We start from the raw sequence: 27741 nt of genomic DNA on the forward strand, positions 1-27741 counted from the left end.
GAATTGGCATCAGATCGTAATCATTGCTAATTTTTTTAAGAATAAGATGATTTAAATAGCTCTAAGAGTAGATTAGTTGGGCCTACAATATATTTTCAAATATTCTTTGTAGATATTGCCTAGGATATGCTGATTGCTGAATACCTTTTTTTTTTTTTTTTGCCTAGCGTATAGTGAAACTAATCGATGGACTTAAGTGGAATTTTTTTTACCAATTCAAGGTTTACTTAGCGCAAAAAACAGTTTAACGGTCAAAATGAAAAAACGAGACAAGTTCAATGGAATATTTGCAATTAGGCCTTTTTTTAGTAATTCTCTCATTAAATAATTGGTAGTTGGATCATGGATAAAATTAAAGAATAAGAAAACAAATCCGAGTCTTGTACAGCAAGTCTACGTGTGTGACACGTGCCCATGGATTAGTGTGAAATTAATTACAAAGTCCTATTCCATCCGCTTGAGTAAAGTCAGCAAACTGTAAACTGTTTCAAGTTTCAACTGTTAAAATAATTGAAGGACAAGGAGCAGCCATGTAGCTAATAAGTTGGGTACTTCTGAGTTCTTCATTTCTCTTGCCTTAGTAGAGAAGACTACAGAGCCTGGAAGTTATGATATAACACGTCCTTTTCACGGCTTAGTTTGTAAGTATATATCCAAGCCTTCATTTGTTATTTTAGCACGTACGTCGTTTTAAAGTTGTATATCAACGACAGAGTTGTTGTCTTAAAAATCTTTTTGCGTGTGAACTTAGTGTTTTGCGAGCTAGCTCATTTGTGAGATCTTCGAAATAACTTTATAGCTCTCTGGTATGCTTAAATGATTGAGTGCTTTCAATTCATAATAAACAGAAAGATTCTATATTATGTTTCCTTTTACATGCATGTTGACTATGCCTTGATGTCTATTGACGGTTCACCACTTGTTGGCTTCTAATATGTAACTACTGTCATGTGTCACTTTAGGATTGGTAGTGAGTAATATCCTCCTTACAGACGTGAACAGGAACAGGAGAAAGCCAAATGGAGAACTAACAATCAAAAGTAGAAATCAAAGAAGACGATATGGATGAGGTACGAAAAGGGACTGAAAAACTTCCTGGACTAAAACATCTACAATTTGATGATGGGGACAAGCTTCAGAATAACGTGTTGGAAAATCGCAAAGCGGTGAATAATTTTAAAGAAGGGGCCGTGCGTAGCTCAAATGCGATGGAAGTGTCATTAGAACTGCAAAGAGATAAAATACGGCGATATTCACCTAAGGATCTTATGAGGTTTACTAAATATTTCACTTGTCAAATAGGTTCTGGCGCTTATGGAGAAGTCTTTAAAGGTCAACTACCTAACGGTGAGAAAGTAGCGGTTAAGAAATTAAAAAAAACTGCAATGGATGTTATGGAATCCACATTCATGGCTGAAGTGAGATCAATGAGCAGTACTTCTCATCGAAACCTAGTTAGACTTTACGGGTATTGCTTTGAGGCAAACATGAAAGCACTTGTCTATGAATACTTGGAGAATGGATCTTTGGATGTTATTTTGTATGAGAACCATCTTAAGTTGCCGTGGCAGAGGTTGTATGACATTGCAACTGAGATAGCAAAGGGCTTTCTTATTTGCATGAAAGTTGCTACGAGGTAATAGTTCACTATGATGTAAAGGCTAGTAATGTGCTCATTGACTCAAATTTTGCTCCTAAGATTGCGGATTTTGGATTTGCCAAGGTTTCTCAAAGAGATGTCAGTCAATTATCTTTGATCGGATTCAGAGGGACCCGCAGCTTTGCTGCCCCAGAAATGTGGATGCAAATGCCAATAACTTACAAAAGTGATGTTTACAGCTTCGGCATGATGTTGTTCGAAGTTTTGGGGAGGAGGAGGATTTGTGTCGGCGATAATTGGTTTCCAGGACAAGTTTGGGAAAACTTTAAGAATGGACAAGTAAATGAAATTATGGAGGAATGTGGAATTGAGGACATGGACAGAGAAAATGCAACAACATTAGCTGTTGTGGCATTGTGGTGTACTCAGCACAATCCCGGTGACAGACCAACCATGAGCAAGGTGGTGAAAGTTCTTGAGGGGTACATACAACTTCCGCCCCCTCCCGATCCACTTTTTCCATATAGCGTCTCTTTAAACGCAAGCAAATTGGGAGCTAGTTCCATAGCAATTAGCGGACCTCCTCCTTCACCAGTTTCTTCTGATGTCTCTCTCACCCGGAGTGAACGGTAAGATCACTAGCTATGAGATTTTTCTTTCCGAAATTAAGTCTTTGATGCTTAAGTTGGTTATGTCTGAATTGACCTTGACTATTGAAGGTCTGTGAAAAGACAAAGATGAACCACTCCTCAGTGTACTACAGTGCCCCCTCCCCCCCTCTCTAATTTCCTAATTGTGCAATGCAGAACCAGAACGCAGAATTCGGCGAACTGGGCTAAAGTTATGGCAATACTGAAAGAATTTGAAGACATGTGTGATACACCACTTGGGAAATTGAAACAAGTTGCTGAAGCCATGACTGTTGAAATGCATGCTGGTTTAGCTTCAGAAGGTGGAAGTACACTTGGGATGCTTATCAGCTCTGTTGATAATCTTCCTACAGGAATGAGCACGGATTATTCTATGCATTGGACCTTGGTGGAACAAAATTCCGCCTTTCACGTGTACAATTGGGTAGAAAGAAAAGACGCGTTCTCGAGCAAGAATCTACTGAAGTGTCAATACCTCCTCATATGATGGTCGGAACTTCTAAAGGACTATGTGATTTTATTGCTGAGAAATTAGCAATGTTTGTTGCTACAGAAGGCGATGGTGATTTTCATATTTCTCCTAGTAGGCAAAGGGAACTGGGGTTTAGTTTCTCATACCCAATGACACAGACATCCGGGACTCCTATCAGATGGACAAATCCCTCGGTATCCATAGATGGTGCGATTAACCAAGATCTGGTAGGACAGTTGACACAATCCATGAAAAGAAGAGGTGTTGATATGCGTGTGGCGGCTCTAGTCAACGACACAATTCGTACTTTAGCTGGTGAAAGATACCTTAATAATGATGTCGTTGCTGCGGTGACTTTAGGTACTGGAACGAATGCGGCATATGTGGAGCGTGCAAGTGCGATTTCTAAGTGGCGTGGTGTTCTACCTAAATCAGGAGAGATGGTTATTAACATGGAATGGGGTAACTTCAGATCAGTACATCTTCCTCTGACAGAATATGATCATGCTCTGGATGTGGAGAGTTTAAATGTTGGTGAACAGAGTTTTGGGAAGATTATATCTGGTAAGTACATGGGGGATATTGTGCGCAAGGTATTACTTAAAATGGCTGAAGAAGCTGACTTTTTTGGTGATACTGTTCCCTCGAAGCTTAGGGTTCCATTTACATTTAGGACTCATGAAATGTCTGCGCTGCATCACGACAATTCGCCTGATCTAACATTGGTGGGAAGCATATTGAAAGATATCTTGGGTATATCTAACACATCCCAGGAAACTAGAAGAGCAGTTGTTGAGGTTTGCATCACTGTTGCAGAGCGTGGAGCTCGTCTTTCTGCAGCTGGAATCTTAGGCATCTTGAAAAAAATAGGAAGAGACACAGTCAAGGAGGGAGTCAAGCAGAAAACAGTGATAGCCATTGATGGTGGAGTATTTAAGCATTACTCAGAATTCAGCAAGTGTTTGGAGAACACCCTTAAGGAGTTGCTGGGGGAGGAGTTTACGGACACTGTTGTCATCGAGCATGCTATTGATGGCCCCCGCATTGGGGCCGCTCTTCTTGCAGCTTCACGTTCCCTGTACCATGGCATGAAGTGTGAGACTGGCGTAGTTGTTAGCAACCCCGTATCTTCTGGGAATATATTTCTGCTCCTTTCTGTGTGTGTTGCCTTGTATTTTTTTACCAGGAGGTAAATCAAAGTTGTTATGCCAGTATCATCTAGTACAGGTGCTGTTCCTATCTGTGTGTATTGACTTTTCTAGTGCTAAATGGGAATATATTTCGTCTCCTTTGTGTGTATTGGCTTTTCTAGTGCTAAATCTTTTTTTCGTTCTGTTTTTTTTCAGTAAAAAACAAAGCACTTACTGCTTCAAGTTCTAAACTCCTTAAGGCTTAACCTTACAGAAGTATAGAGTCTAGAGTTTAGAAGTATATACGCCATGAACAAATCTTTCAAAATTTGAGCTGGATTCTGTGCCTTGTTTTCGGGCCTCGGCCAGTATCTTGAGCTAGTTTGCCCGAGTACCTTTGTTTACTTTGCTTGTTCGGATGATATACAGGCCTAGCTAATTGAGTTACTGACTTTCAGTTGATCAGGCTTGGCTCACTTGTGAAACTGGGTCTCTTTACTCTGCCTCCTATCGATACATGAAGTAAACGACCTTGAGCAATGAACCATGCACAAGGAGCTTAACACATTTTCCAGCTCTACAAGAATTTATGGTTATTGGAAGGGTGATCGTGTCAATTTAGAGTCTTTGTACCCAAAATCGAGCAATTGAAAAATTCATGAAGGGATGAGATTTACATCAAGCAAATAAGAATTGACTGAACTACTGGAGACTATTTTGCCTATTGAGAAGTAAGAAAGAAAAAATGACAATAATTTACTTGACGAAAATATATTGTTCCTTACGTAGTTACAATGCAATTTCCCAATTTTTATTCGAAAAATAGTTATCAAGTGCTTAACAATTGCACCAAATCCGCACTAGTGTGTTCTCCCACTCCACTCAATTTTTAATAAGTACTTGTAATTATTGAGGAAAAAATTGCATTTATCAGCGTGAATCCATAACTATTAAAGCAAATCAACAACTACGGAAAAATTCTTTAGAGTATATACCACTTATCCAAAGTTCCAAACTCAAGTCAACTAACCATTTAGGATTAGTGGCATTTAAATTAGCTAGTGTTCATAAGAATAAACTTGGCAGTTTTTAAGTAGACATCACATTTCATAATTTAGAATATAAGATGATTCACTGAACACTACATCTAGATAATAACAGTAGTATAATTTGATAATAATAAGTTGATAAAACTCATGCAACCATGACTCCATGAGCCATACATTTTGAGTTCATCAACATGACATAAACGGGACTGGGGGGGGGGGGGTGGTTTACTGGGGTGTGGGAGATTGTCAACTTCACGCAGCATGGATTCAAGCCAAGAAGAGAGATCCGAAGGATTGTAATGAACAGTTGCCTCTGATGGAAGATGTGAAAGCGAATGATCTTCTTGAGCTAAACCCAACATTGCCTCAACTTGCTCCAGCTTCTTAGCTACCTCAGCCACATCCTTGGACCTCACCTTGTAACCAGACATAGCAAGGATCTCATCTTCTCCTCTTTCGTCGTCCATCTCAGTTGTAATAAATCAACTTAACAGCACTGAAAAACTTTTGTTCCACATTTAACAATGCTTTGAGAATGTGATTGAGCAGGTTGTACTTGGCTCACATATATATATATATATAACAACTTTGATGATATTTAATTTTCTTGACTACTTTATTTCTTGTAAAGTTGTTCACAATTTTTATGGTAAGAAGTCATTCTTCTCACTTTGTCACTTGTTCTTTGTCATTATGGATCACGAATTCACGACTTAATTCCGCGATGGACATGATGCAAATCATCTACAGTAATACGCTTTTTCGGATCCAATAGTATCTGGTTTAAGCTACTACATACTATTGCAGTCACCATGCAAGTGCGGCGCTTGGCCAATTGCACAGATCATTGTCTCATTGGGAATACTGGTATAATCACTATTGCCATGATTGGTGAATGAAGCATTGATGCTCCATGTTACACCAAGGCCCAAAATATCGATATCGATGAATATATCGGTGTACCCAAAAACCGATATATATCGGATATATCGGATATATCCATTTTTTTTGGTAACTAGTCCAAACTATTTAAAATATCGGAAATATCGGATATATTGGAAATATAATATCGGAAATATCGGATATATATCGGAAATATATTAGAAATATCGGATTTATATTTTAAAATGGTCAAAAAGTCAACCAATATATATCGATTATATCGGAAATATCGATTATATCGGCGATATAAAGTTTCATATCGGAAATTCCGATATATATCGGAAAAAAAAAGGGTTCTATATTCAATAGATATATGTCGGAAATATCGATGTCGGTGTACCAAAATACTGATATATATCGGCAATATATCGGATATATCGGCGATATTTTGGTCCATGTGTTACACACACAAGTTTAAAGTTGATAATTTGAGAAACGCGAATCAATCACTTTTTAAGCCGACCTACCTTCAATTTACTGAATAATAAACAAAACCTTGATAACTATCCTGTACATATACATCATGTAGCCAAAATTTTCTCTTTCAAGGGCATCTAAGTAGAGCCATTTATTCACCTCTTCTTTCCAATTTGATTGGTTTCATGGGTCATGATGAGACGAGTACCACCCCATTCAGGATATAGCTCAAAAACAAGTCACAAGCTCACAGCTCAGATGTCGATTCACTTGACTCTTTTGCAAAATTGATGCATCAAAAATACGCATCAAATTTGGTTAAGTGTCAACTCTGCTCGAATCCAGCTGGCCTGCACTCTGAATTTGCCTTGGAAGGGGGAATGCTAACAAAATCCCAGCTAAGAGGCAAACCATGGATAACCAAGGAGTAGTAAGAAGCACTTTCATTTATACTGTGATTGTCATAAGCTTTGATGTCAGAATGCCAGCTTCCGAGTCCTCATTGACATGTTGATCCACGTTCACAGTAGTCATGGATGCTCTAATTCCAGGACGTGGAAATGGGGAATTATTAATGGTAACCAACTTTTCCATTGCGGGCCCATCTGATGATCGCCCATGACCAGTTAGAATCCGCTTCAGCTGAGGCCGATGGCAGATAATTCTACCCCTGTTCCACCCCGGATAACAGAAATATGATGATACACTATCTTTTAGAAATGAATATACAGCTTTGGCAACAGGAAACTCCCGTGTTATCGAGCTTCTTTCCATTTCTCCTCGACTGGTAAGACACAAAAGAGTACAATGATTAAGGACATCCAAAAAGGGATTCAGGAGAACTGAGAAGTCTCAAGTGAAAATTAAGATTTTGTGACTAAGTTTCCGGTTTCCACAAATTGCTAGGTCCATATATGTTTGAGACACTATGAGTCTATGAGGCAATATTAGCTTCGCATGTAAAGGTTATTCATGACCATCAGAGACATCCATTTTGAATGGTCAAAGCTCTTCAAAGAATCAGGGGATTGCCCTTTTGAGTGCTTCATGGCTAGATGGGACAGATTACCACTTTGGGCAATGGGTGATGGGTTGTGAGCTCTTAATTTTGCTTGGCTGCATGTATGTATTTGGCTCAAGATCCGTGTCATGTTCTTTTGTCTATGCATATGGTCTTCACATATACAAAATATAAGGTCTGAGAGTCATCAATGTAACAGAGGAAGAGAAGAATGACTTACACTACCACAACGGCTGCCAAATGTGGAAGATCCTCCCGGTTGGTGAACATATCGTGAACATTATTCAGCCAGACAGATGTTGCTGTAAGAGCACCACCAACTGACATCCTAAAAAGATAACAACATCACAAATTTTAAAATATGTTATATCTGAAACCATAATCTTTTGACAATAGAGGGGTGGGGTGCTAGTTAAGCAAACATCACACCTGTGAACATCCACAGACCAAACAAGCTTGCTTTTATGAACAACTCAGGAATAGGCCACGTACTGTTGCCTCACGGAGAACTTTTGCAGATCGTGCCTTTTGGCCCAACCACCAGAGTGCCTCTAGAAGTGCATTGTAAAACCTCAATCCCAGACCACAACCTTCAGAATTAAATTTATCAAAGACATATTCTACCATTTGCCAGTTAATGTCATCATCATAGTCCCCTTTAATCATATGCCCTATGACTTGATGAGCATTAGATACCCTATTTGTGATCATCTCTTCCAAAAGCTCGTTAGCTTCGTCCCACCTGAAATATGTGAACCTCACAGGTGAGACATATAAAACAAAATTGTGTGAGGAACATCAAGCAGTAAAATCATGAGAGAGAACACCATACTATTTGTTAGCAATATCATATTACACTAAGTCAAGGTGTGATTAGAAATTGAACAATTGTAGATAAGTTGTACTTAATTCTTGAATATTAAACCAGAAGCTATCAGATGCCTATGTTATATTCTAGACAAGTACAAAGGATCATCAATGTTAAGTACAATACATCACCTCCAACTTGAGGCTGATCAGTCCATATGACGAGGAAACCCGAGGTCAAATAAATCCGCTGTTCAAAGGTTTATAGATGTTGTTTATATTGCGAAGCTACGCCATTTCCCATTTGTATCGTCATTTAACCCTCATAACTTCTTTTAGCATTTCCATCCACGTCCACTTCAGCTTCCCTCTTTCCTCTCAAAGCCTTCAGCCTTAATTAATGTGTAACCTTATGCTGTTCATATTCTTCATCTCAAACTGTTTCAAATAAATTTCATCTTATACCCAATTGAAGTTCTTTGTGAATTTTTTAGAATACACTGATACTCTACAAGTAGGTGGTCTTTCCAAGCTTTACCACATGTTGATTTTGACATCCTCATTTAAACTCATTATATGCATTTTTTAGACAACGACTAATATAAACGTCTGATTTTCCTAATCAAAAGAAAAAATAGAAAAAGAAAAACCACTCGCAGCTATTGTTCACAATGTAGAGGTATTTAACAATAAACTTAAGATAAACCCCAACTATGCATTAAATAAGTAAATATAAATCAAGATAATGCTCCACAGGCCATAGAAAGGGGTACAATATATAATAGTGGATTGACTACAAAATTAGGAACTCCCCATCACCTCATTATTGAATTGCTAAAGCTCTCCAGCAATAATTTACTTTTTTCGTGAATGAACAAAATAACCGACCTAGACTGCAAGGGGAGATCTAATGTACTGCTAGAACCTAGCACTAAAAGGTAAAAGTAAGAGATCGTTGCTACTCTGCAACATTGGCAGTAAGATTCCGTCAAGAATGCTTCACGAAACGTTTATCGAATTAAGGAAAAAGGAAAATGAAAAGGCTTCAAAAAAGGTTTAATGACAAAGATTATTCACACATCATTTCCAAGTAGTCCTAGGAAGGGATGACGTATTACCGCTTTCATTTCTTGGCTTCCAACGCCAGAATAAGAATAAACAACACTTTTAAACTAAGAACAAACAGTTTGCATCTACTTTCTGTAAAGCTTTTTAGGCTATTGACAAAGTTCAACTATAGTATACTATATACTATATATATATATGCAGAAGGAACCAGAGCTAAAAGTAAAACCATGTGTCATCAAATAAAGCTGAAGAGTTATCAAAAGTCACGAGGGTCAACTCCAGTAAGATTGAGAATTCGCTGTGTTGTAAGCTGAAGAATTAGTCATACAACTCTTCTTCCTTTTCCTCTTCCAGGAATGAGCTTTCCTTTTTGACTGAGGAGAATAGGAAAAAAGCAGAAAATTCTATGAAATACTTCAATTAAAGTCAGTATAATCTCAGGCACCACCTACTAGAACTTACAAAATCCATCAAAAAGATGAAAAAGATAGTTATCGCGATCAAAGTTTAACTCTTTCCTGTTGCACCAGAATATATTGTTCGTCTCCTTTAAAAACAAACTCTTCCTTGTTGATCTTGCCTATGGCACAGCATTAAGGAATCAAAGGAACTGTTTAGTTGTCTCACTCACACAAACTATATATCACCAGTGTAGGTTTTTAGTGTTTCCTTTACAATGTCGCACAGATTAGATCTATTTGTGGCTCTAGGTGCTAGCATGTATACCTAATAGGGAAATAGCTCCTGCATTTTAATTGCTTCCTAAACATTACCCAAAGCATTTTCTATACAAACCATACTTATGGGCTAAACAATTATGTCATGATGTTCTATTAGTATTAGAAACACACCAAAATAGAGTAACAAAATAAGCAACAACAGGTATACCAAAAAAGAATAACAGCACTGACCTCTCGCTCTTTGCTATTACAGATAGCAACAGACAGTAGCAGATGATACTTGGCACAATTCCCGATGCTTTGATCTCCCGGAACTGCTCCTTACTCTCCTCAAGAAGACCTGCCGAGCAGTATATACTTAGAACTGCCTCAAGGGTACGCTCATCAGGTTCACATCTTGATTTTTCCATATCAACATAAGCTTTGAAAGCCGCTTCGAATTGCCCTCCTTGTCCAAAAGCCTCAATCATTCCATTGAACGAATATGTATTACGTGCTACACCGGATTCACCCATTCGCCAATATATTGCTTCACACTCTTTGTAAAGCCCACCCTTACCAAACATATGTATCAGAGAATTGTATGTTTCAAGAGTTGGTTTGCTTCCCACCTCGTTCATAGTGTTGAATGCAACAAGAGCCTCCTCATACAATGCAGATTGTCCCAATGCTTCAACAACACCAGTAAAAGCCTTGGAACTTGGTACCACCCCTTTCTCATTCATGTGAGAGAGAATCTGCTTGGCATCTTCATGGAGCCCACCCTTTCCACAAGCAAATATCAAGCCCTCGTATGTCTCCATGTTCGGCTCAATATTCTCCTCCACCATATCATGGAACAAAGTAACTACCTCCTTGAAGTAACCTCCCTCACCAAAAACCTCTATAAGAATATTATAAGTAGCGGCATCTGGCTCTGTATTACTCACCTTCATCTCAAGAAACAGCTCGCGGACATCATCATACTTCCCATGTCTCCCATACAAATTCAACAAAATACTATAAGTGGTAGCATTCGGAACACACCCCGCTGCCTGCATCTGCCTAAACACACCTATAGCCTCTTTCATCGATCCCGACCTAGCATAAGCTTCTAACAAAACATTATATGATGTAATATCTGGTAAATTCCCTTCCGACTCCATCTCCTTAAGAAGCTCAGATACCTTCTCAAGCTTCCCCAATTTTCCAAACGTCTCAACTAAATTAGCATGTGTAGTAATATCCGGCACAATCCCCGCCTCATTCATACTCCTAAACACCATCTCCGCCTCATCACCAAGTCCTCTATTAGCACAAGCACTAAGCAAAGTATTATAAGTTATAAGATCAGGTTGTATCCCATCATGCCGCATTTGCGCAAACAATCCCAACAACCCCTCCCAATCCAAACCACCCCTTGCACACGAATTAATAACAGTATTATAAGTCAATACACTAGGCATTATCCTTTCATCCTTCATTCTATCTAACAATTCAAGTGAAACTTCATACTGACCATTCCTACCATAAGCATTAATCAAAGAAGTATAACTAAACACACTCCTACCCACACCATGTGCCGGCATTTCCTCAAAAATCTCACTACACTTATCCAGCAACCCTTCGCGACCGAGTACACCAATCATTATTGTATATATGTGTTCATTGGGCTTACACCAAATTTGTCTTTGCATATATTTAAATAACCTTAATGACCTTTGCCAATCGCCCCGTTGTGCGAATTCTTTAAAACTAATGCAAAATCATTTAAAGACAATTTATTTTTAAAAATATCAAGACAACGTGCAATACTACCTCTTGGAGGTAAGCTACTTAGCTTGTTTATAAGTGTTTCCACGTCATAGCTGTACTTCCCCTTCTCTACTGTTACTGATGGGTTACCAAGGATAAGTTCTCTTGGCTTTGCTCTTGTTTTGAAGGAATGAGATAGAATCTTTGTTTTGGAATGAAAGGGGAGTGAGAAAAGAGGCTTGGGGTTAAATGTGAGTTTTGAGAGTGTAGAGATAGGTGGTGTTTTAGAGATGGGAAGAGATGAGGACATGAGTGTCATTTGAGTGTTTGTTTTGCATGAGAATGGAAATTAGTGTTTTGAGGTTTCAACTGTTGGAGAAGAACAGTGAGCTGAGTTGAAGAGGTTGAAGAGGATTTGGGTAGATCACACGTGTAAGTTTCAGAGTGTGGATAACGAGATTTTAGGACAAATCGGTACGATATTTTATTATAATATCGACAAAATCAGTAACACGATATTTATGCAGTAGTAGACTGGAAGGCCTTCGAACCGTGCGCACATAAGCGGCAAATTAACAATTCCATCGATGAATGTGCGCGCCACAGGCCTGACTAAATATATATACCCTAACTATTAAAATTGGTAAAACATTTAAGTGATGATACCAAAAGTATGGGAATTCAACTTTGCCGATATGAATGAGTTATTGATCTCATTTAAAACTGGCTTGCGAATAAAAAAAATAATGAAAAAAAGACATCCAATATCTCCAATATCATAATATTATTGTGATATGTGTTCATATATCGAAGAAATCTTTTGTAAATTATATTGAATGGCTATCGTGATTTTATCGTGACATATGTTGATATATCCATAATATTTACAGTGAAATCTATATAATCATCGTCATGATAAATCCATTTCAATGGCTAAATTTGATGAAAATTTTCGTACTACTGTCTATTATATCCAATTATATCTTTTACTATTTTAAAAATCATGACCCCCACCTACAATGTTACAATAGTGATTTAATATTAAAAAATGTGTGACTCTTGGTCATTTATTTGTGACTGTTTTGCCTTTATAATTACTAGTAAACGGGCACGTGCGTTGCACGTGCTAGGAAAGAAAATAGGGTGGAGAAAATTAAATGAACGAACATCTGTTTGAATAGATTATGTAACATGTTTTAGATTAATACAGGTCGAGGTCTGACAAAGCTCAAATTTTTTTTTAAAGAAAAATATATATAAGAAAAAAACACTTCAATACATTAGTTGTGTTCATCGTTCAATTAGATTTTTGCTACTCTTCCATGTTGCGAATAAATATATTCGAAGAGGTATTTAACCGCCTATAATTTAGTCAATATATAATTATTAGTGTATATACCACAAACTAATTTACCAAAAAAATAGGTATTATATGTTGATGAAGTTAACCTTTGTGCTGCTGGTTGTGTAATTATCTTGTCGAGCATTTATATGTGATTGAGGAACATTGTTGGATTCATATGAGTGTACTACTTGTAAGATATAAAAATATTATATCATGGTGTGCAACATAATTACTATTCTACACTGGAGAATAAAATATTTTTTTAAAAATGCAAGAAGAATAATCTTTTTTTTTATCATTGTCTTCAATATGATCTAGCGAATCCATTCGATCTTCTTTTTTGTCGGCTTAAATAAAAAAGGTAGTTTGGACAGAGAAAGAAATTGTAGCTAGCTAAAAAATGCATTTTTTTTTATATTTGCACACTCTAGGAGGAAAGTTGCGTCCAATGATGGATAGTGGAAAACCCAAAATGAGATTCATGGATTGTTTAGAAAGGAACCATAACATTGATTATATCCAAAGTTGCGGAAAAACGAAAGGGTATTCCTACAATATAACAAATACTATAGACATTTTTCTATGTAGAAGGGACAATATACCATACCAACGAGTTTGAGTAGAAACTGTATGTTGAACGCCTTGATTGAGTAGAACTATTATGGAATTTTACAATCCAAATGAATAATCAAAACAGAAATAAACATTGGAAACGGCAAGAAAACAGTACCAAATAGAAATTATGCAAAACCCACAATGTAGTCGCCTTGGAGTAAATACATTCACCATTTCGGGCAGCATTAATTAGCAACAAATAAATGGGAAAAAAGGTAGAAAATTTAAAAGGGAGTAAAACCTAATTCTGAAGACGAAGAAGACCATTTTGGCGTTTGCCTAGAAATTAAAAGCAGATAATAGTATTGAAGAGTTTTATTCGCGTGCATTAATAATGAAGCAAAGAACGCCACCGCTTTATGGAGTTTATTCATGGAGAATAATCCCTTGGGACTGGAGAACAAAAATATGGAAAGGGAAAATACTTAGTAAGACTAAAATGTGACATGAAAATGACAATAAAACACCTAAGCATTTTGCGATGCAGCTGTTATACAATATGTTCGGAGCAAGACACGTTGACACCACTTGATCACTATCTTACATCGCGACATAGTATTTATCCAAGTAAGCACCCTGTGTATGACAAAGTCATTACACTTACAAAGTAATAATAAAAACATCAAAGACGACAGAGAAAATCCTTGAGATACAATAACCTTGAAAAACGATGTTCAAATAACGGTAACGACTATTCAAAATTGATTGGTACCAAATCTTTTGATAAATGACTGTCTCCAATAATGACATCATGATTTAGGAAGAAATCCATGAGTAAACCATCAACACCCCAAATCATTGAACACCTTATGTAAAAAAAAATCGATATCCAGACAACACCCAAACTTTGGAAAACAATAAAAGTGCAGTATACAGTCAATCGTAATTCCACATAACGGAAAATTAGGAAGAGAGTGCAATTATACCATCAAAATGCAATGAAAAAATTTGAAGGAGAATCTCGTGCTAATATAGAGTGGGCACCAAAAATGAAAAAAAAAATATAGAAATAATGTTAATGTTATAGTTTGAGGTTAGATCATTGCCTTCAGTGGCAAATTAAAGGCGAGAATTCTTGTTGAGTGAGTCGCATTGCCACTTTGGCAGGCTATGATATGATTCTTTTAAGAAAAAGGTTAATGTTAACGTTAACAGTAATTAATTGAAGGGGGAGGCAGAAAGATGAATAGTAATTCGAAATCCAAACTAAAAGTAAAACAAAAAATTTATCAAAAATATGCGAAAATTGTTGAATGAATTATGACGAATATGAGTTAACGAAAAACTTAAAAGTAATGTGACCTACTCCATGGTGAATCAATGTGCAATAGGGGAGAAACTGTTGCAGGTGTGGGAGAATCGTGGAAATGAAGAGGACCGTAACTCTTTTTCCCCTTTTTAATTTGGAAAATAGGCCGAAACGGTGTGCCAGTTTGGCGAGGCAGTTTTCATTTTAGAAAGTAAAACCCAATAGAATAGGCAATTTACCAATTTACTCAAGACACATTGCCGTTTAAATAACTCCTCAAAAGACCATCTCCATGTAGCAATAGATCAATGGTATAACCATTTCTAGTAGTTTTATATTTCATAATCATTTCATGCGTCTCACTTGATACTAACTTGATATTGATATGGATGTCCTGGAACAACTTCATATGATTGCACCACTATTGTCCTCCCCTATGGATAAATGCGCCACAGAGGCACATATCAATGACTATACGAATTTCCTAACGTGTTGCTAGCAATTTAATTTGGTACATGAAAGCAACCCACATAAATATGATTTTTCCAGACTTGGTACCATTAGTATTTTGTTTACAAAAGGGTTGGTTCTCAAAAGGAAAATATCTCAATTCTTACTTTTGACAATGGATCTCGCACTTGAAGGATTGCCAGGAGTCAATTTCAATGAAATAGCAAATCCTATCAAGCTTGGATCGCATGGTTGTTATGGTTTTTTTCACTAAATCATATGTATATTGAGTAGGGTTTCTTTCGGTTTTAAGCTCCAATAAAACTAATTAATTTTCTCCCTTAGGGTCGATTTTAGTGTAGGGAGTGTTGTATTATGTTAAGTAGTTAACAGTTCGTCACATTTTTGTGCAATTACATTGTCCAGTAGTTGCATTTGTTGTATGATAGAGTGAGAATATACATAAGTGTCACTTAAATGTACAAATTTTTTTTTTCTTAAAATGCATTGTGAGCATTGTCGTTCGCTTTAAGGCACCTTCCAGTTATAAGGTATTGGCAGCTCAAGAATAAAGCAGGAGCCAAATTGTGGCGCATAGGTAGGTCTTATGAACATACAATCTAGTCCATCAGGTTTCATCATGTTGGTATTAATCATGTCTTTTAGAATGTCATGTAGGTTTAGACCAGTTTCCATCTCATGCAAGCCTACTCTATCCAAACTTGACTGGGTATCTAGTATCTACATTAGATGATAGCACTTACAACTTTATTGTATATCGCAGTAATTTCATATGACATAATTTAGTTCGCTTCAGTAACTGTCTAACCATACTTTGCTTAAACTTTTTGAACAGCTAATGGAAGACTACCGAGATGAAGAATTCGCTCCAACAGCGTCTTTTGAGGTAGCTTTAGTGGTACTTCTAGACTGAACTTTTACTGTACTAATCTAAGTTTGAAAGTTAAGCACGTATTTGTTCTCTATTAGGAGTTCGAAGTCAAACATAAGTAGGTAAACTATTACATCTTGAAGAAATTGAATTCGAGATGTTTATACTAAATTTTTTGATGGGAAAGCTGGTCGACCCTACCAATGTTATGGTCAAGTGTCTGAGACTCTGAGGTAACTGAGCTTGATTCTTTTGTTCATCCCCTCCTCTCTTGGTTAGAATTAGCTTCTTTAGTTTTTTTCCACTTTGAAGTTAAAGTACACATTTTCTTGTTTTTATAGGAGCCTAGGAGGTGAGCTACTGAAAGATGATTAGTCCTACATTTGAACTTGTACATGTTAACAGTGAATGAATTGAAGACATGCAATGACATTGCTACTGTTAGTTTGGACAGTTTATTGGTTGTAATATAATTCTATCCTGGTAGAATCATATGGATAGTGACACTGCTTATATTGGTGCAAATGTACTTTCTTATTGATTAAAAGATGAAATGGAAACTATCTATGATAGATCGCAAACTCAGTTATTGTCCATAATACACCTTATGCAGTATTGAAATCATTAGCAACCTCTTCAAAGGAGCCAACTAAGCAATCGGCAAAACTTGGTCCCACTCTAAATGCATTGACCGTTTATGAGTCTGTCTGTCTTCTGCTCCTGATTGATTTCAGAAGCCAGGATTATAAATCCTCTGAAGCACTTGATATTCTAACTACATGTTTTAAAAACTTCCATGGATCTTCTAGCATGGATTTGTGGTAAAATCGCTCAGGTCACTTTCTAGCCATGACATGAAAAAGAAAGAGGTAAGCACGTGGAGAATATTAGGAGAACTGGTCAGATGATGGGCCAATAGAACTTTACTCATTTGAATGGCAAAAGAGGGCAGTCCAAAGATCGTAGGGAAAATGCATAAATCTAATCCAAAAACAAAATAGTATAGCTCTATTGGCACATCTTGCATAGCACATTTACTAAACTGTACTTGCAAATCAACCACCACATGCAAAAGCTGAAATAAACTTCAGTGGCATCTAAATTGTTCCACCACCACATGTCGAACCTTAAATGAGAAAAGTTCCTCACTCAAATTGGCCTTGCTACATGCATGGTGCGAGACACTTAAGTATCATTCCAATTCAGCCCACTTTGAATCTCCAAAGGAAGTGAGAAAAGACATATTCTTTATATTAGTATAACTCATAGCAAACCATTAATAAATCAGTGCCTGATAAAAACAATTCATATATCTTTCTATAAATGAGAACTGGTCTCGACAAATTGCGATTAGCAATTGCATTCTTTGCATGGGTAAATAGTTCAATTTCACGATAAATCATAGTTTGGGAAAAAATTTAGTATGTATGGAAAAAGAAGCAACATGTGGATTGAAACCAAAAGCTACAGTTGAAGAGTATATACATCCTCAAATTTTATCCTCCGATTCTTAAACAAAAATGTAACCACTATTCAATAAAACAATACTAATAACTTAAAAGGATATAACCACAAACATGCATTTCCATTAGGTAATCTAGTATGCAGGTTCACCAAACATCGACAAATATGTACAATCATGCATATGCGCAACATGGCATTGGTTTATGTAAGCGGAACCATGAAACTTATTAGACCCTCTTCACAATTGTCTACAACTTTTTCATTACTATTTTTTAGCTAGCAAACTGCAAACACCTTGTGTGTTGTACCCATTAAAGAGAAAAACAATCTAAAATAATTTGGGTTTCAAAATCCCAAGTGAAAGAAAATCTCTAGAGGAACATTCAATGGTCCAATCATATTTTCATCTCAAACAAATATCACAAATCGTAACTCATAAGAGACCATGCAACGGTTTGTTTATCATTATCAGTGACTGCATTTAATAATACCTATATGTACTATACTTATATTTAGAAATAGCCATTTACTCCGAAATCGGGGCAATTGGGTTCTCCCAACGGTGTATCACAAATCGTAACTCTTAAGAGACCATGCAACGGTTTGCTTATCATTATCAGTGACTGCATTTAATAATACCTATATGTACTATACTTATATTTAGAAATAGCCATTTACTCCGAAATCGGGGCAATTGGGTTCTCCCAACGGTGTACCAGTCACTTTGAAACTTGTAACTGTATGTGTGGCGTAGAAATCAACCATAAATCTAGATCATGTAGTTATGACAGTTATTAATAGTAGTCATAGTAGTCATATATCATTTTGGGTGTATATCCAATGCACTAACCTGTGGAGCCAGAATAATCAGGAACTGCATGCTATAAATGAGCCAGAATTTTACCATGGGATAAGGCCATCTATAACAGGTGTTCCACCAGTTCGGTAATGTAGTCCTCGCATCATATGAAACGAAATAACAACATGATTAAAAAAAAGAACTTGTATGCACAAAACATTATAGTGTTGTGCTAAAACTATAAGATATGATTACTTGTTTACGAATGACAAATTTGAAATAATCTTTCCAAGACTGGCCGCTACCTTTCTAACATTCAGTAGGCACATGGACAGAGTAGTTTCCTTCATAACTTTAACCTGCATCAATCATTTAAATCAAATAACTTACATTCAACCGATTAAAAAGAGGAACTTATCAAAAAAGTAACAGAAATTAATAAGCTCACAATTGAAGCATAAGACTTCTTTGGAGTATCTTCCGAATCTGCTGAAGCCGCGGCTCGGTGACCGGAAGAACTTCATCTTGACCTGAATGAACAGGGGCCTCCACAACCTCAACTTCCACAGTGGATACTTCAGTGATGCCATTAACTGCAATGGCAACTGCATGGGGACTCCACCGTTTCATACTCATCCACATACCTAAAAATATCATTAAGAACAAAGTAGCCTTTGTCTTATGGGGCCAGAAAAAATGATTGAGTAAACTTCCTTTTCACATTATCCTTCACAATAAGCCATCCAGTTACTTGAACAACTACTCCACCCTTGTAAGAGTCCTGAGCCACATACCTAAAAATTTCATTAAGACACAACACCTTCAAACAGCAAGCACAACACCTTCTTCAAACCAATTGCAGTGGAACCCAACTACACAGAAGACACAAAAATCATAATTTGACACAACCCCATTTCTTAAACAATGAAAATAAAGTGAGTTATATATACTTTGATTGATTTCCTTTTGATTTTCGAGAGAGATGAGATTATAGGGTTTAATTTTCGAGATATGAGATTTGGGAAGAACCGATAGTTTAAAACCGTTTCTTGGTAAACACTGTTCAAATTTTTTTGGTAACAAAGCTATTAATAAATGACTGAATAAAGCCAAACCTTGATACATGAGTGTCTCCGATATGACGTCAAAAACTGATCGCACCCACAATTAGCCTTTTGTTTTGTTTTTGCCCAAGGATATTTTTTCAAAGGAAACTTGACTTCATGGCCTCCTCCCTTATAACATAGACCATTGTTGCTTGAAGCAATCTGGATTCAGAACAAATACTGAAACAAAAATATCAAATGATAAAATTGACAATGCTGAACAAAAAAGAATGAACACAAATTCTATGGAACTAAGGAAACCACCATTATTTAAAGGGATGAGAAGTCATAGTATAGACTAAAGCAAATCATTTGTAGTCTGAGTATAGCATGAGAAAATACAAAAATTGAGTAAGGAATAAGGAGAAAGAAGCGAACTTACAACCCATGTTTTTTTGTAACCAATAAATTTCGTTTAATGAATAATTAGAAAATAAATAGAAAATGCAGGAGGGGGCATTTACTGGGGGGGGGGGATTTCCTTTCCGATTGAACTTACAAACTGTCAACAAATGAATAAGTTTGAAGTTGCCATTCTAAAATGGAAGGCATGTCTTACAATAAAATGATAATAAGATGTAATCAATGGTAATAACTGCATACATATTAGAGTGCAACTGCATCCTCTTTAAATAAATACTCATTCTATTAACTATACAATTCACCATTTATCGTTTATCATTACTGCCTCCTCAATATTTGTGGCAGAAAGCTTACTTTCAGTCATTGTGCCATGAATCCTTTTCACTTAGCTTAGCAGCCTCTATCACCTTCATCATATCATAGACTTGTGAATTTCAACTTACTACATAGTGTATCACGCAGATGTCAGATATTAGCAAAATATGCCAAAGAAAATAATATTTACTAAATAATAAGCACCAAACACAAATATAATTTTTCATAGATCTGGTACAATTTCTAGTAGACATCAAATGTTGTAAATAAACTTATGCAACATACTCTATAAACATTAATATAAACTACTCAAGTTTATATAAACATTTGGAAAGCCTATATATTTCATAGTACAATACTACAATGGACTCAAGTAAGAGTATGTGTGTTAGTAGCTAGTAAGGTGATATGTTGTTAAAACATAGCATGGCTTGTTTTTTCCCATAACACTCAAAATCTGTTGGGAATTAATAAAGTCGGTAAGTCATGTGTGCTGTAATGGAAGACAGGAAGAGTGTAAAGGTGTAAAGGTGATAAAAATACATTGCAAATATATATGCGAGTAATCTCCATGTGAACGAAAGAAGAGCAAGCCCCTTAAAAAAATTTACACAATCACACAAAATTAGTGACAACATTTTGTGCTTAAAGAAAATATACAGAAGGATTAAATTTAGTAAGACTAAAATGAGGAATGAAAATGAATTTCAAGCGCCGATTCTGTCAGACCAAAGAAAACCATCTCCATATTTGACATTAAAACACCTAAGCATAGAGTGGTGTAGAATAATTTTCTTATTTTTTAGAGATTTTGCAATGTAGCTGTTATACAAAATGTAGGGAGCAAGACACGTTGACACCAATAAAAAAATATCAAAGACAACAGAGAAAACCTTGAGATGCAATGAAGAATCTCCTCATGTTATTCAAAACACACACTGACATACAATACCTAGAAATTGGAGAAGACACAAAAGGCAAAAAGGAAAAGCACATCTACATTATAGGGTTCAATTTTTAGCAAATTAAATGATTTGATACCTATCATAGGTTCAGTTCAAATTAACCATGTAAAATATGAAGCATAGCCATTCCCTGACTTTTAATCAACTTGTGAAAATGAGAAGCATAACCATTATCATTAAATTAATAATTTTAAAGTGTTATCTCTCACTTTCAACAGGTTCACATAGTTAATACGATGATAATATATGACATTTATTACATGATTTCAAAAGAAATCGATGAGTAAAATGTATTAAAAAAGACTAACTAAAAGAAAATTTTATTTGTCAATTAACTTCTTTATGGTAAAACATTAACGACCAAAATCATTGAATAGTACCATATTTTTTTTTTTAGAAAATCTACTGTGCGCAGGCTGTAGGTGTGCACGATAATCTAGGCCGCTCATCAGGCAAGGGTGCGTGTCTTGCCCCAAGAAGTACTGCAATCAAGGTCCCTCATACCTCTAGGTGCAGCCTCCATACCCATAATCTAGGCCGCTCATCAGCTCTTGATATATTTTCATTGGGTTTTGTTCTCTCCTCAGATCTGGAAATGTTTTCATAATTTTGATTTCACGGGGAACTTTTTCAGCCGAGAAGTCGAGAACTATTTAAAGTCATATCTTAAGGAGTCCACAGTCCACACAATCTGTGTCGACAGTGTTTTTTGCTTAAAGTTCTGTCCCGCTGCTACTTATATTTGAACTGATAATTTGAACTCTGAGAGAAGATCTACTTTTTAACTTTTTTTTTGAGCAAGAGAGAACATCTACTAAGATTACTCAAGACTGATAGAAGTTAAAGAGTTTATTTGAATGCTACTTTGTTTATGTAACCCCAAAAAGTAAAAGTGTCCGCAATCTAAGCATGCGATAAGTGAGGCAGAAAAAATTACCTGTGTTTGTCTCTCCTTCTCCATATCTAGATTGTAGCGAAGTTCCCTCGTTCTGGCACGCTCAAGCTCTAACATCCGTTGTCTCTCATTTCACGTTCTACTTCACCATAGTTTCAGACGCACGATATATGTTTTCAAGTTTCGCGATTTCACCGCTCCCACTCCCACTCTTTTCCCTTTCATCAAAACTGAAAGGAAGCAAGAGAAAAGCAATAAGCAACAAAAAGTTTTTAATTTTTTCCAATAGAGATTAGAAACGTACATTTGAAATTTAAAACGATAAGAACCAAACGAAAACCTCGATGGAAATAAGATAGAAAGAAGAAAACCATTACCAGCGATGGAAATAATTTCGGTATGTATTTATCGAGTTTTGGGAAACCGCGAAGACTACGAATGGTTGTTTTTTTTCTTAATTGGGAAACCGTAAAACGGTATCTCGGTCTGTTTTTTCTGAAGACGTTGAGTTTTATAGTATTGGGAAATGATTAAATTACCGATTTACCCTTTGAATGTTAAGTGTAGAAAATTTTGTGGGTGAAATTTTTGGGTACCCTTTTGGACCAAAAGATTGGGTTAAAACCGAAAATACGGAGACTAATCACGGGGGCAAGTTTTCCCATTATATATAAGATATATGATAACTACGAATTTATCCCTACACCTAAAACAAAATCAAAAAAATAAATACTACATACAAAACTGTTAAATAAGTAATTCAGTTTTTGTAGATTATTTTATAGAATGGGCAAATGTGCGTAATACTAGTGTGAGTAATATTCTAAGGTTGAGTGTTAGTCACCTAGCTCATTCTCTCGGCCTATTGTCAAATGTCAGCAAATAGTGCAATAATATTAATGTCGCAGTAAATACGGACAAAATAGTTGATTATAAAAAGGTAGACACATAGTACAAACTACCGTGATTGAGTTGCGATGTATTACTTACTGATTTTATTTTTTATTTTATTTTTTTTCATGTTCAAGTATTAACACTTCTAGTTATACTAAAAAATTATCCCAAAGTTATGATATGGGTTTTAAAGCTAAGAATTTTAAATCCATTGGATTTTTAGAATATTAATTTATGAACAAACTAATAAAACACATGTTTAATTTTTATGATTTTATTTGGGTGTAAGATGAATGTCATTTGTTTTAATTAGCGACATTTTTTTTTTTTTGTTTTAGAGAGTAAAAGAAAATTCATAGGGGTTCAAGCTTCCATAGATTTTGAGCTTACCTAACAATTTAGCTTATCTATATATTAATATTAAAGCTCTTACACGGGGAATTTTACTAGCTCTCTTAAAATTCCATATCATCAACTCCTATTAAAACAGGAATCATTTTCCTATTTTAGCACTTATAATTAAAACGGAAATCATTCTCCTATTATAATGAAATTCTTCTCTAATTGGGGAAAAAAAAAAATAAATAAATAAAAATCTAGCACTTCTAATTAAAATGAAAATCCTTCTCCTATTAAAAATGGGAATCACACTTCTAAATTAAAATGGGATCCCTCTCCCAATTAAAAAAACGGGTTTTTAAAACTTAATTAAAACAATTTGTTGAGAAATTAAAACGGGTTTTTAAGATTTGATTAAAACAATTTGTTATAAAATTAAAACGGGTTAGCGACGAAAACAGAAATCACGATTTATTAAAAAATTTACATATTGATAATTGCTTAGAAAACAGTTATAATTGTTGAGCAAATTGATTAATTGCTTTAACTAAGTAATACGTAAGTTAACTTGATAATTTTGGGATTATTTGAGATGATGGTAATTCAAGAAAGCTTAGCTAGTTGGCGAACTGCATAGGAGAAATTGTATTACGGAGATCATCGTTCTGCTAGCTAATACGAATTAAATCCAACATGAACAGAGTACTAAAATTAGCTAGCTAGTTTTACATACACACTATGTGTTTATGTGGTCTCAAACTCAACAGTTGCTTCAATGTCCTTGGACTCTCTCGATAGTGGTGCGCAATCCACTTAAGGTCAGCGTTATGCAATCACAAACTCACAGCGCATAATTGCATATATATCACCTCCTTGATTATAAGATGGCGGGTCATAGTTTTTACTAAGTTGTTACTTTGTCAACCTATGAAAATGTTTATCAATCACTTTATCCACAAATTTTTCTACACTTTTTGGAACGACTAATAAAACCTATTGCATTGTAGCATCAACTAGCCAAATTAACATCCATGTGAAGAAAAAGGGTAAAAGTAATTTTTTTACGAGATTGTGTGAAAAGGCTTTATACCTACGAAACTGGTGAGTACAATCTCATACTCTTCTCCAACCTCCACTTCGGTTCGATCAACTGGCTCCTCCACGTCATCAACTCCTATTAAAACGGGAATTCTTTTCCTATTAAAAAAGGAAATTATAGCACTTCTAATTTAAACGGGAATCATTCTCTTATTATAATGAGAATTTCTCCCCTATTGAAAAAGAAAAATTTAACACTTCTAATTAAAATGAGAATCCTTCTCCTATTAAAAACAGAAATCACACTTTTAAATTAAAACGAGATCTATGCCCCAATTAAAAAATGGATTTTTAAAATTTAATTAAAACAATTTGTTAAGAAATTAAAATGGGTTTTTAAGACTTGATTAAAACAATTTGTTAGGAAATTAAAACGGATTAACGACAAAAACATGAATCATGATTTGTTATGATTCTTGAACAAGTTTTTAAAATAGCTGGTACAGATGCACGGGTCTACTTTCTAGTTAGTAATAATAACCGCTACAACTATCTAACGTTTTTTCTGAAAGAAAATTCAAAACATTTACTTGGTCACGCTCGAAGGCTCAACAATTTTCACATGACCCATTAAAGGGTTTAAAATTGTGGTCGTAGGCCGTGAATATCAAAGTGTCTTCCAGCACACTAGGATTTAAAGTGGGTCCCCACTTAAGTGCGAACAAATAGTAACCACTTTCTATAGTATGAACAATAACTCTAAAATTGATAAAAATAAATTATACGTATAACAAATTATGTTGCATAAATAATTAATGAAACACATCATTAGGGGTCGTTTGGGAACAATTATGATAATCCATTTTATGACATATAATCTCTTATGAGTCCCATAATTGTTTTTAGACTAAAAAAAAATTGTTTGGTAAATTTTCTTAGAAACCATTATCTCATTCTCAAAATTAGATAATCCATTAAAATATATATATATATATATATATATATATATATATATATATATATATATATATATATATATATATATATATATATATATATAGCCCCGCTCTTAAGCGGATGTACTTAAACGGATTTGATCTAAAATTTGAAATATCACGCGAAATATACTCACGAAGGTTTTAAAAATCGGGTCTTAAAAAGGGAAAACCCCAAACCCCAAACCTTGATCCTATTCCATATTCCTCTCTCTTATTCTCTCTCCTATCTTTCGTGACTCTCTCCTCCTAACACTCTCTTTCTCTCTATATCTCCTGGTTGTTTGTTTCTCTCTCTCTCATCTTATAACAAGCCCCCCTCCCCCCCCCAAAAAAAAAAACAAGACACAAGTACACAACACAAGTTAGAGAATCTTCTATTACACGTAAGTTTTTTTTTTACGATATCAATTTTTATATACGTTCCTAATCTAAATCTTCACTTGTTAGAGACGTATTGCTACTTGCTAGAGTGATTTAAGTGTCTTTTTTTAAGCTTATTATACGAACAGTCATTGTAAATGATAGTATTGTAGTGCATGCTATTAGTCATCGACAAATTGAGTTAGTGTAAGCATATATAGTTGACAGGAGTTTTTTCCTTTGTCAGACTTGGTTTGTCCCTACATTGAATGTTGGTGCAGTGTATAACACTTCTATATATCTAGTTATTTGACATGGAACCTGAAGGAAAATCATAAAATGGATATGCATACACGTACCTAAGGCATATGATGTCTTTGCGATTATACAAATCGTAATCGAAATTAAACCATGAGGGTCGGCTATAATTGTCATTCACTATATTAATATTCGGGAGGGAGGAAAATCTTTATTCACTATAATAGAACAAACGATGTTCAGGAATGAGGACTATCTAATAAGCAACAATAGTCTTTTACCTTGACCATTCTTGTTCCATTGTCACAAACAAGAGGCTGGATGTCCTTGGCGTCTGCCATTTTCTATTGTCTGAAGAAAACATGTACCTAAGGCATATGATGTCTTCGCGATTATACAAATCGTAATCGAAATTAAACCATAAGGGTCGGCTATAATTGTAGTTATATATTTGAAGCTTAACTTAGGTTTGATATATATATATATATATATATTTATATTTTTTTTTTTTTTTTTCAGGTTACATTGTGATGGAAAATGAGGATTTCGAAATTGAGAGAGGGAGTGTAGGTGGGAAACCTAATCACATTTACAATCCCCAAGTATCAAATGATACCAAACCTAGAAAAGAACAGGAGTTTGAATCACTTGATGATGTCTCCACGGTTTCTACAATAATTATGCCAAAGCCATTTGGATTCAGTGTTAAGTAGTTGGTCCGAAAAGGAAGAAAGATGGTGAATGTGTAAGAAAGGAATATGTGTGTTACAAGCAAGGAAAAAGTTCGAATAGCGGGACGTTGATACAAAAAGGCGTCGGGCAATGTAAAAGAAGATTGTAAAGCAAAAATTGCTGTGACGAAGTCAAACTCTGGTACATTTGTTGTTACTGTATTTGTTGAAGGGAATTCTCACCCGCTGTCGACCCCGCGAAGAGTACATCTTCTAAGATCGATCTCACCGTGGTGTTTTCAGTGCCCAAAAATGTTTAACACAACAACTTAGCATGGTAAACATACCACAACATCAGCAATTCAGTCTTCTTGGAGTTCAATCAGGAGAGATAGAAAATATTAGTTTCACACAGAAATATTTAAATAACCAGGAAAGGGACAAGCATAATAAGATGAAAGGCCATGATGGAGATATGTTTTATGAGTTTTTAAAATTGGAACAAGGGAGGAATTCTTATTTCACTTTTAAAATTGAGAGAAACGATGAACAGAGAATTACACGTTGTTTTTGGGCCGATGCAACCTCGAGACGAGCATACAAATTTTATGGTGATATGGTTATCTTTGATTTTACCTACAACACTAATCGATATGGCTTAATTCTTGCACCGCTGTTTGGGGTTAAAAATCATGGTCAGACAGTTGTTTTTGCTTGTTCATTTTTATGTGATGAGACCACAGAATCATTTATTTGGTTGTTGAACCAATTTTTAGAAGCTATGTCAGGCAATCTCCCAAAGATGATTATTACAGATCAAGATCCAGCAATGCCAAAAGCCATTTCTCAAACTCTTTCAACCACTTTTCACAGGTTATTTTTTTATTTATTTTTTTTTAGAATTAATTTGCAGACGTTATTATTTTTTTATTTGTTTTACGTGCTGAAGCTTTGGGTACTTTGTCAACAGGTACTGCAGTTGGCACATACTGATGAAATTTTCGATGAAAATAGATTCAGTTATATATAGTAAGTACTACACTGAGTTTTCAAACTGCATTTGGGGATCTGAGATGAAAGATGAGTTTGACTTGAAGTGGAATGGTATTCTTCAGAGGAGTGGTTTACATGAGAACAAGTGGTTGGAGTCGATGT

General features: G+C 35.5%; 2 protein-coding genes and 2 long non-coding RNA genes across 6 annotated transcripts; 2 read left to right on the top strand and 2 right to left on the bottom strand.

Moving 5' to 3' along the window:
- The first annotated feature begins 497 nt into the window (after positions 1-497).
- On the top strand, positions 498-4021 carry LOC147522960 (hexokinase-1-like). The gene is given in 4 exon segments (XM_086596240.1): positions 498-641; positions 963-2229; positions 2407-2603; positions 2606-4021. Coding segments are annotated over 3 exon segments (1941 nt in total). The 5' UTR covers positions 498-641; positions 963-1795; the 3' UTR covers positions 3916-4021.
- Positions 4022-6289: 2268 nt separating this feature from the next.
- Positions 6290-11985, bottom strand: LOC147522961 (pentatricopeptide repeat-containing protein At1g74850, chloroplastic-like). Its single transcript, XM_086596247.1, is given in 6 exon segments — positions 6290-7044; positions 7502-7609; positions 7711-7755; positions 7757-8023; positions 10068-11568; positions 11571-11985. Coding segments are annotated over 6 exon segments (2577 nt in total). The 5' UTR covers positions 11890-11985; the 3' UTR covers positions 6290-6707.
- Positions 11986-12663: 678 nt separating this feature from the next.
- On the top strand, positions 12664-16706 carry LOC147522962 (uncharacterized). The gene is made up of 2 exons (XR_015215334.1): positions 12664-16136; positions 16220-16706. It is a non-coding gene; the product is annotated as an uncharacterized LOC147522962 (long non-coding RNA).
- Positions 16635-22555, bottom strand: LOC147522963 (uncharacterized). 3 transcript variants are annotated; one of them, XR_015215326.1, is made up of 8 exons: positions 22406-22555; positions 22071-22258; positions 20208-20295; positions 19500-19670; positions 19179-19256; positions 18833-19028; positions 18436-18743; positions 16635-17339 (listed from the first exon to the last, which is right to left on the bottom strand). It is a non-coding gene; the product is annotated as an uncharacterized LOC147522963 (long non-coding RNA). The 3 variants fall into 3 exon arrangements; XR_015215327.1 differs by adding an exon at positions 20712-20764 and having other exon boundaries at positions 16635-17367; positions 18833-19256; positions 22406-22525; XR_015215321.1 differs by having other exon boundaries at positions 16635-18743; positions 18833-19256; positions 20208-20260; positions 22406-22525.
- Between the last annotated feature and the right edge of the window lie 5186 nt (positions 22556-27741).

This window comes from Coptis chinensis, chromosome 1 (assembly GCF_015680905.1).
Source record: "Coptis chinensis isolate HL-2020 chromosome 1, ASM1568090v1, whole genome shotgun sequence".
In the NCBI taxonomy this organism is placed as follows: domain Eukaryota; kingdom Viridiplantae; phylum Streptophyta; class Magnoliopsida; order Ranunculales; family Ranunculaceae; genus Coptis; species Coptis chinensis.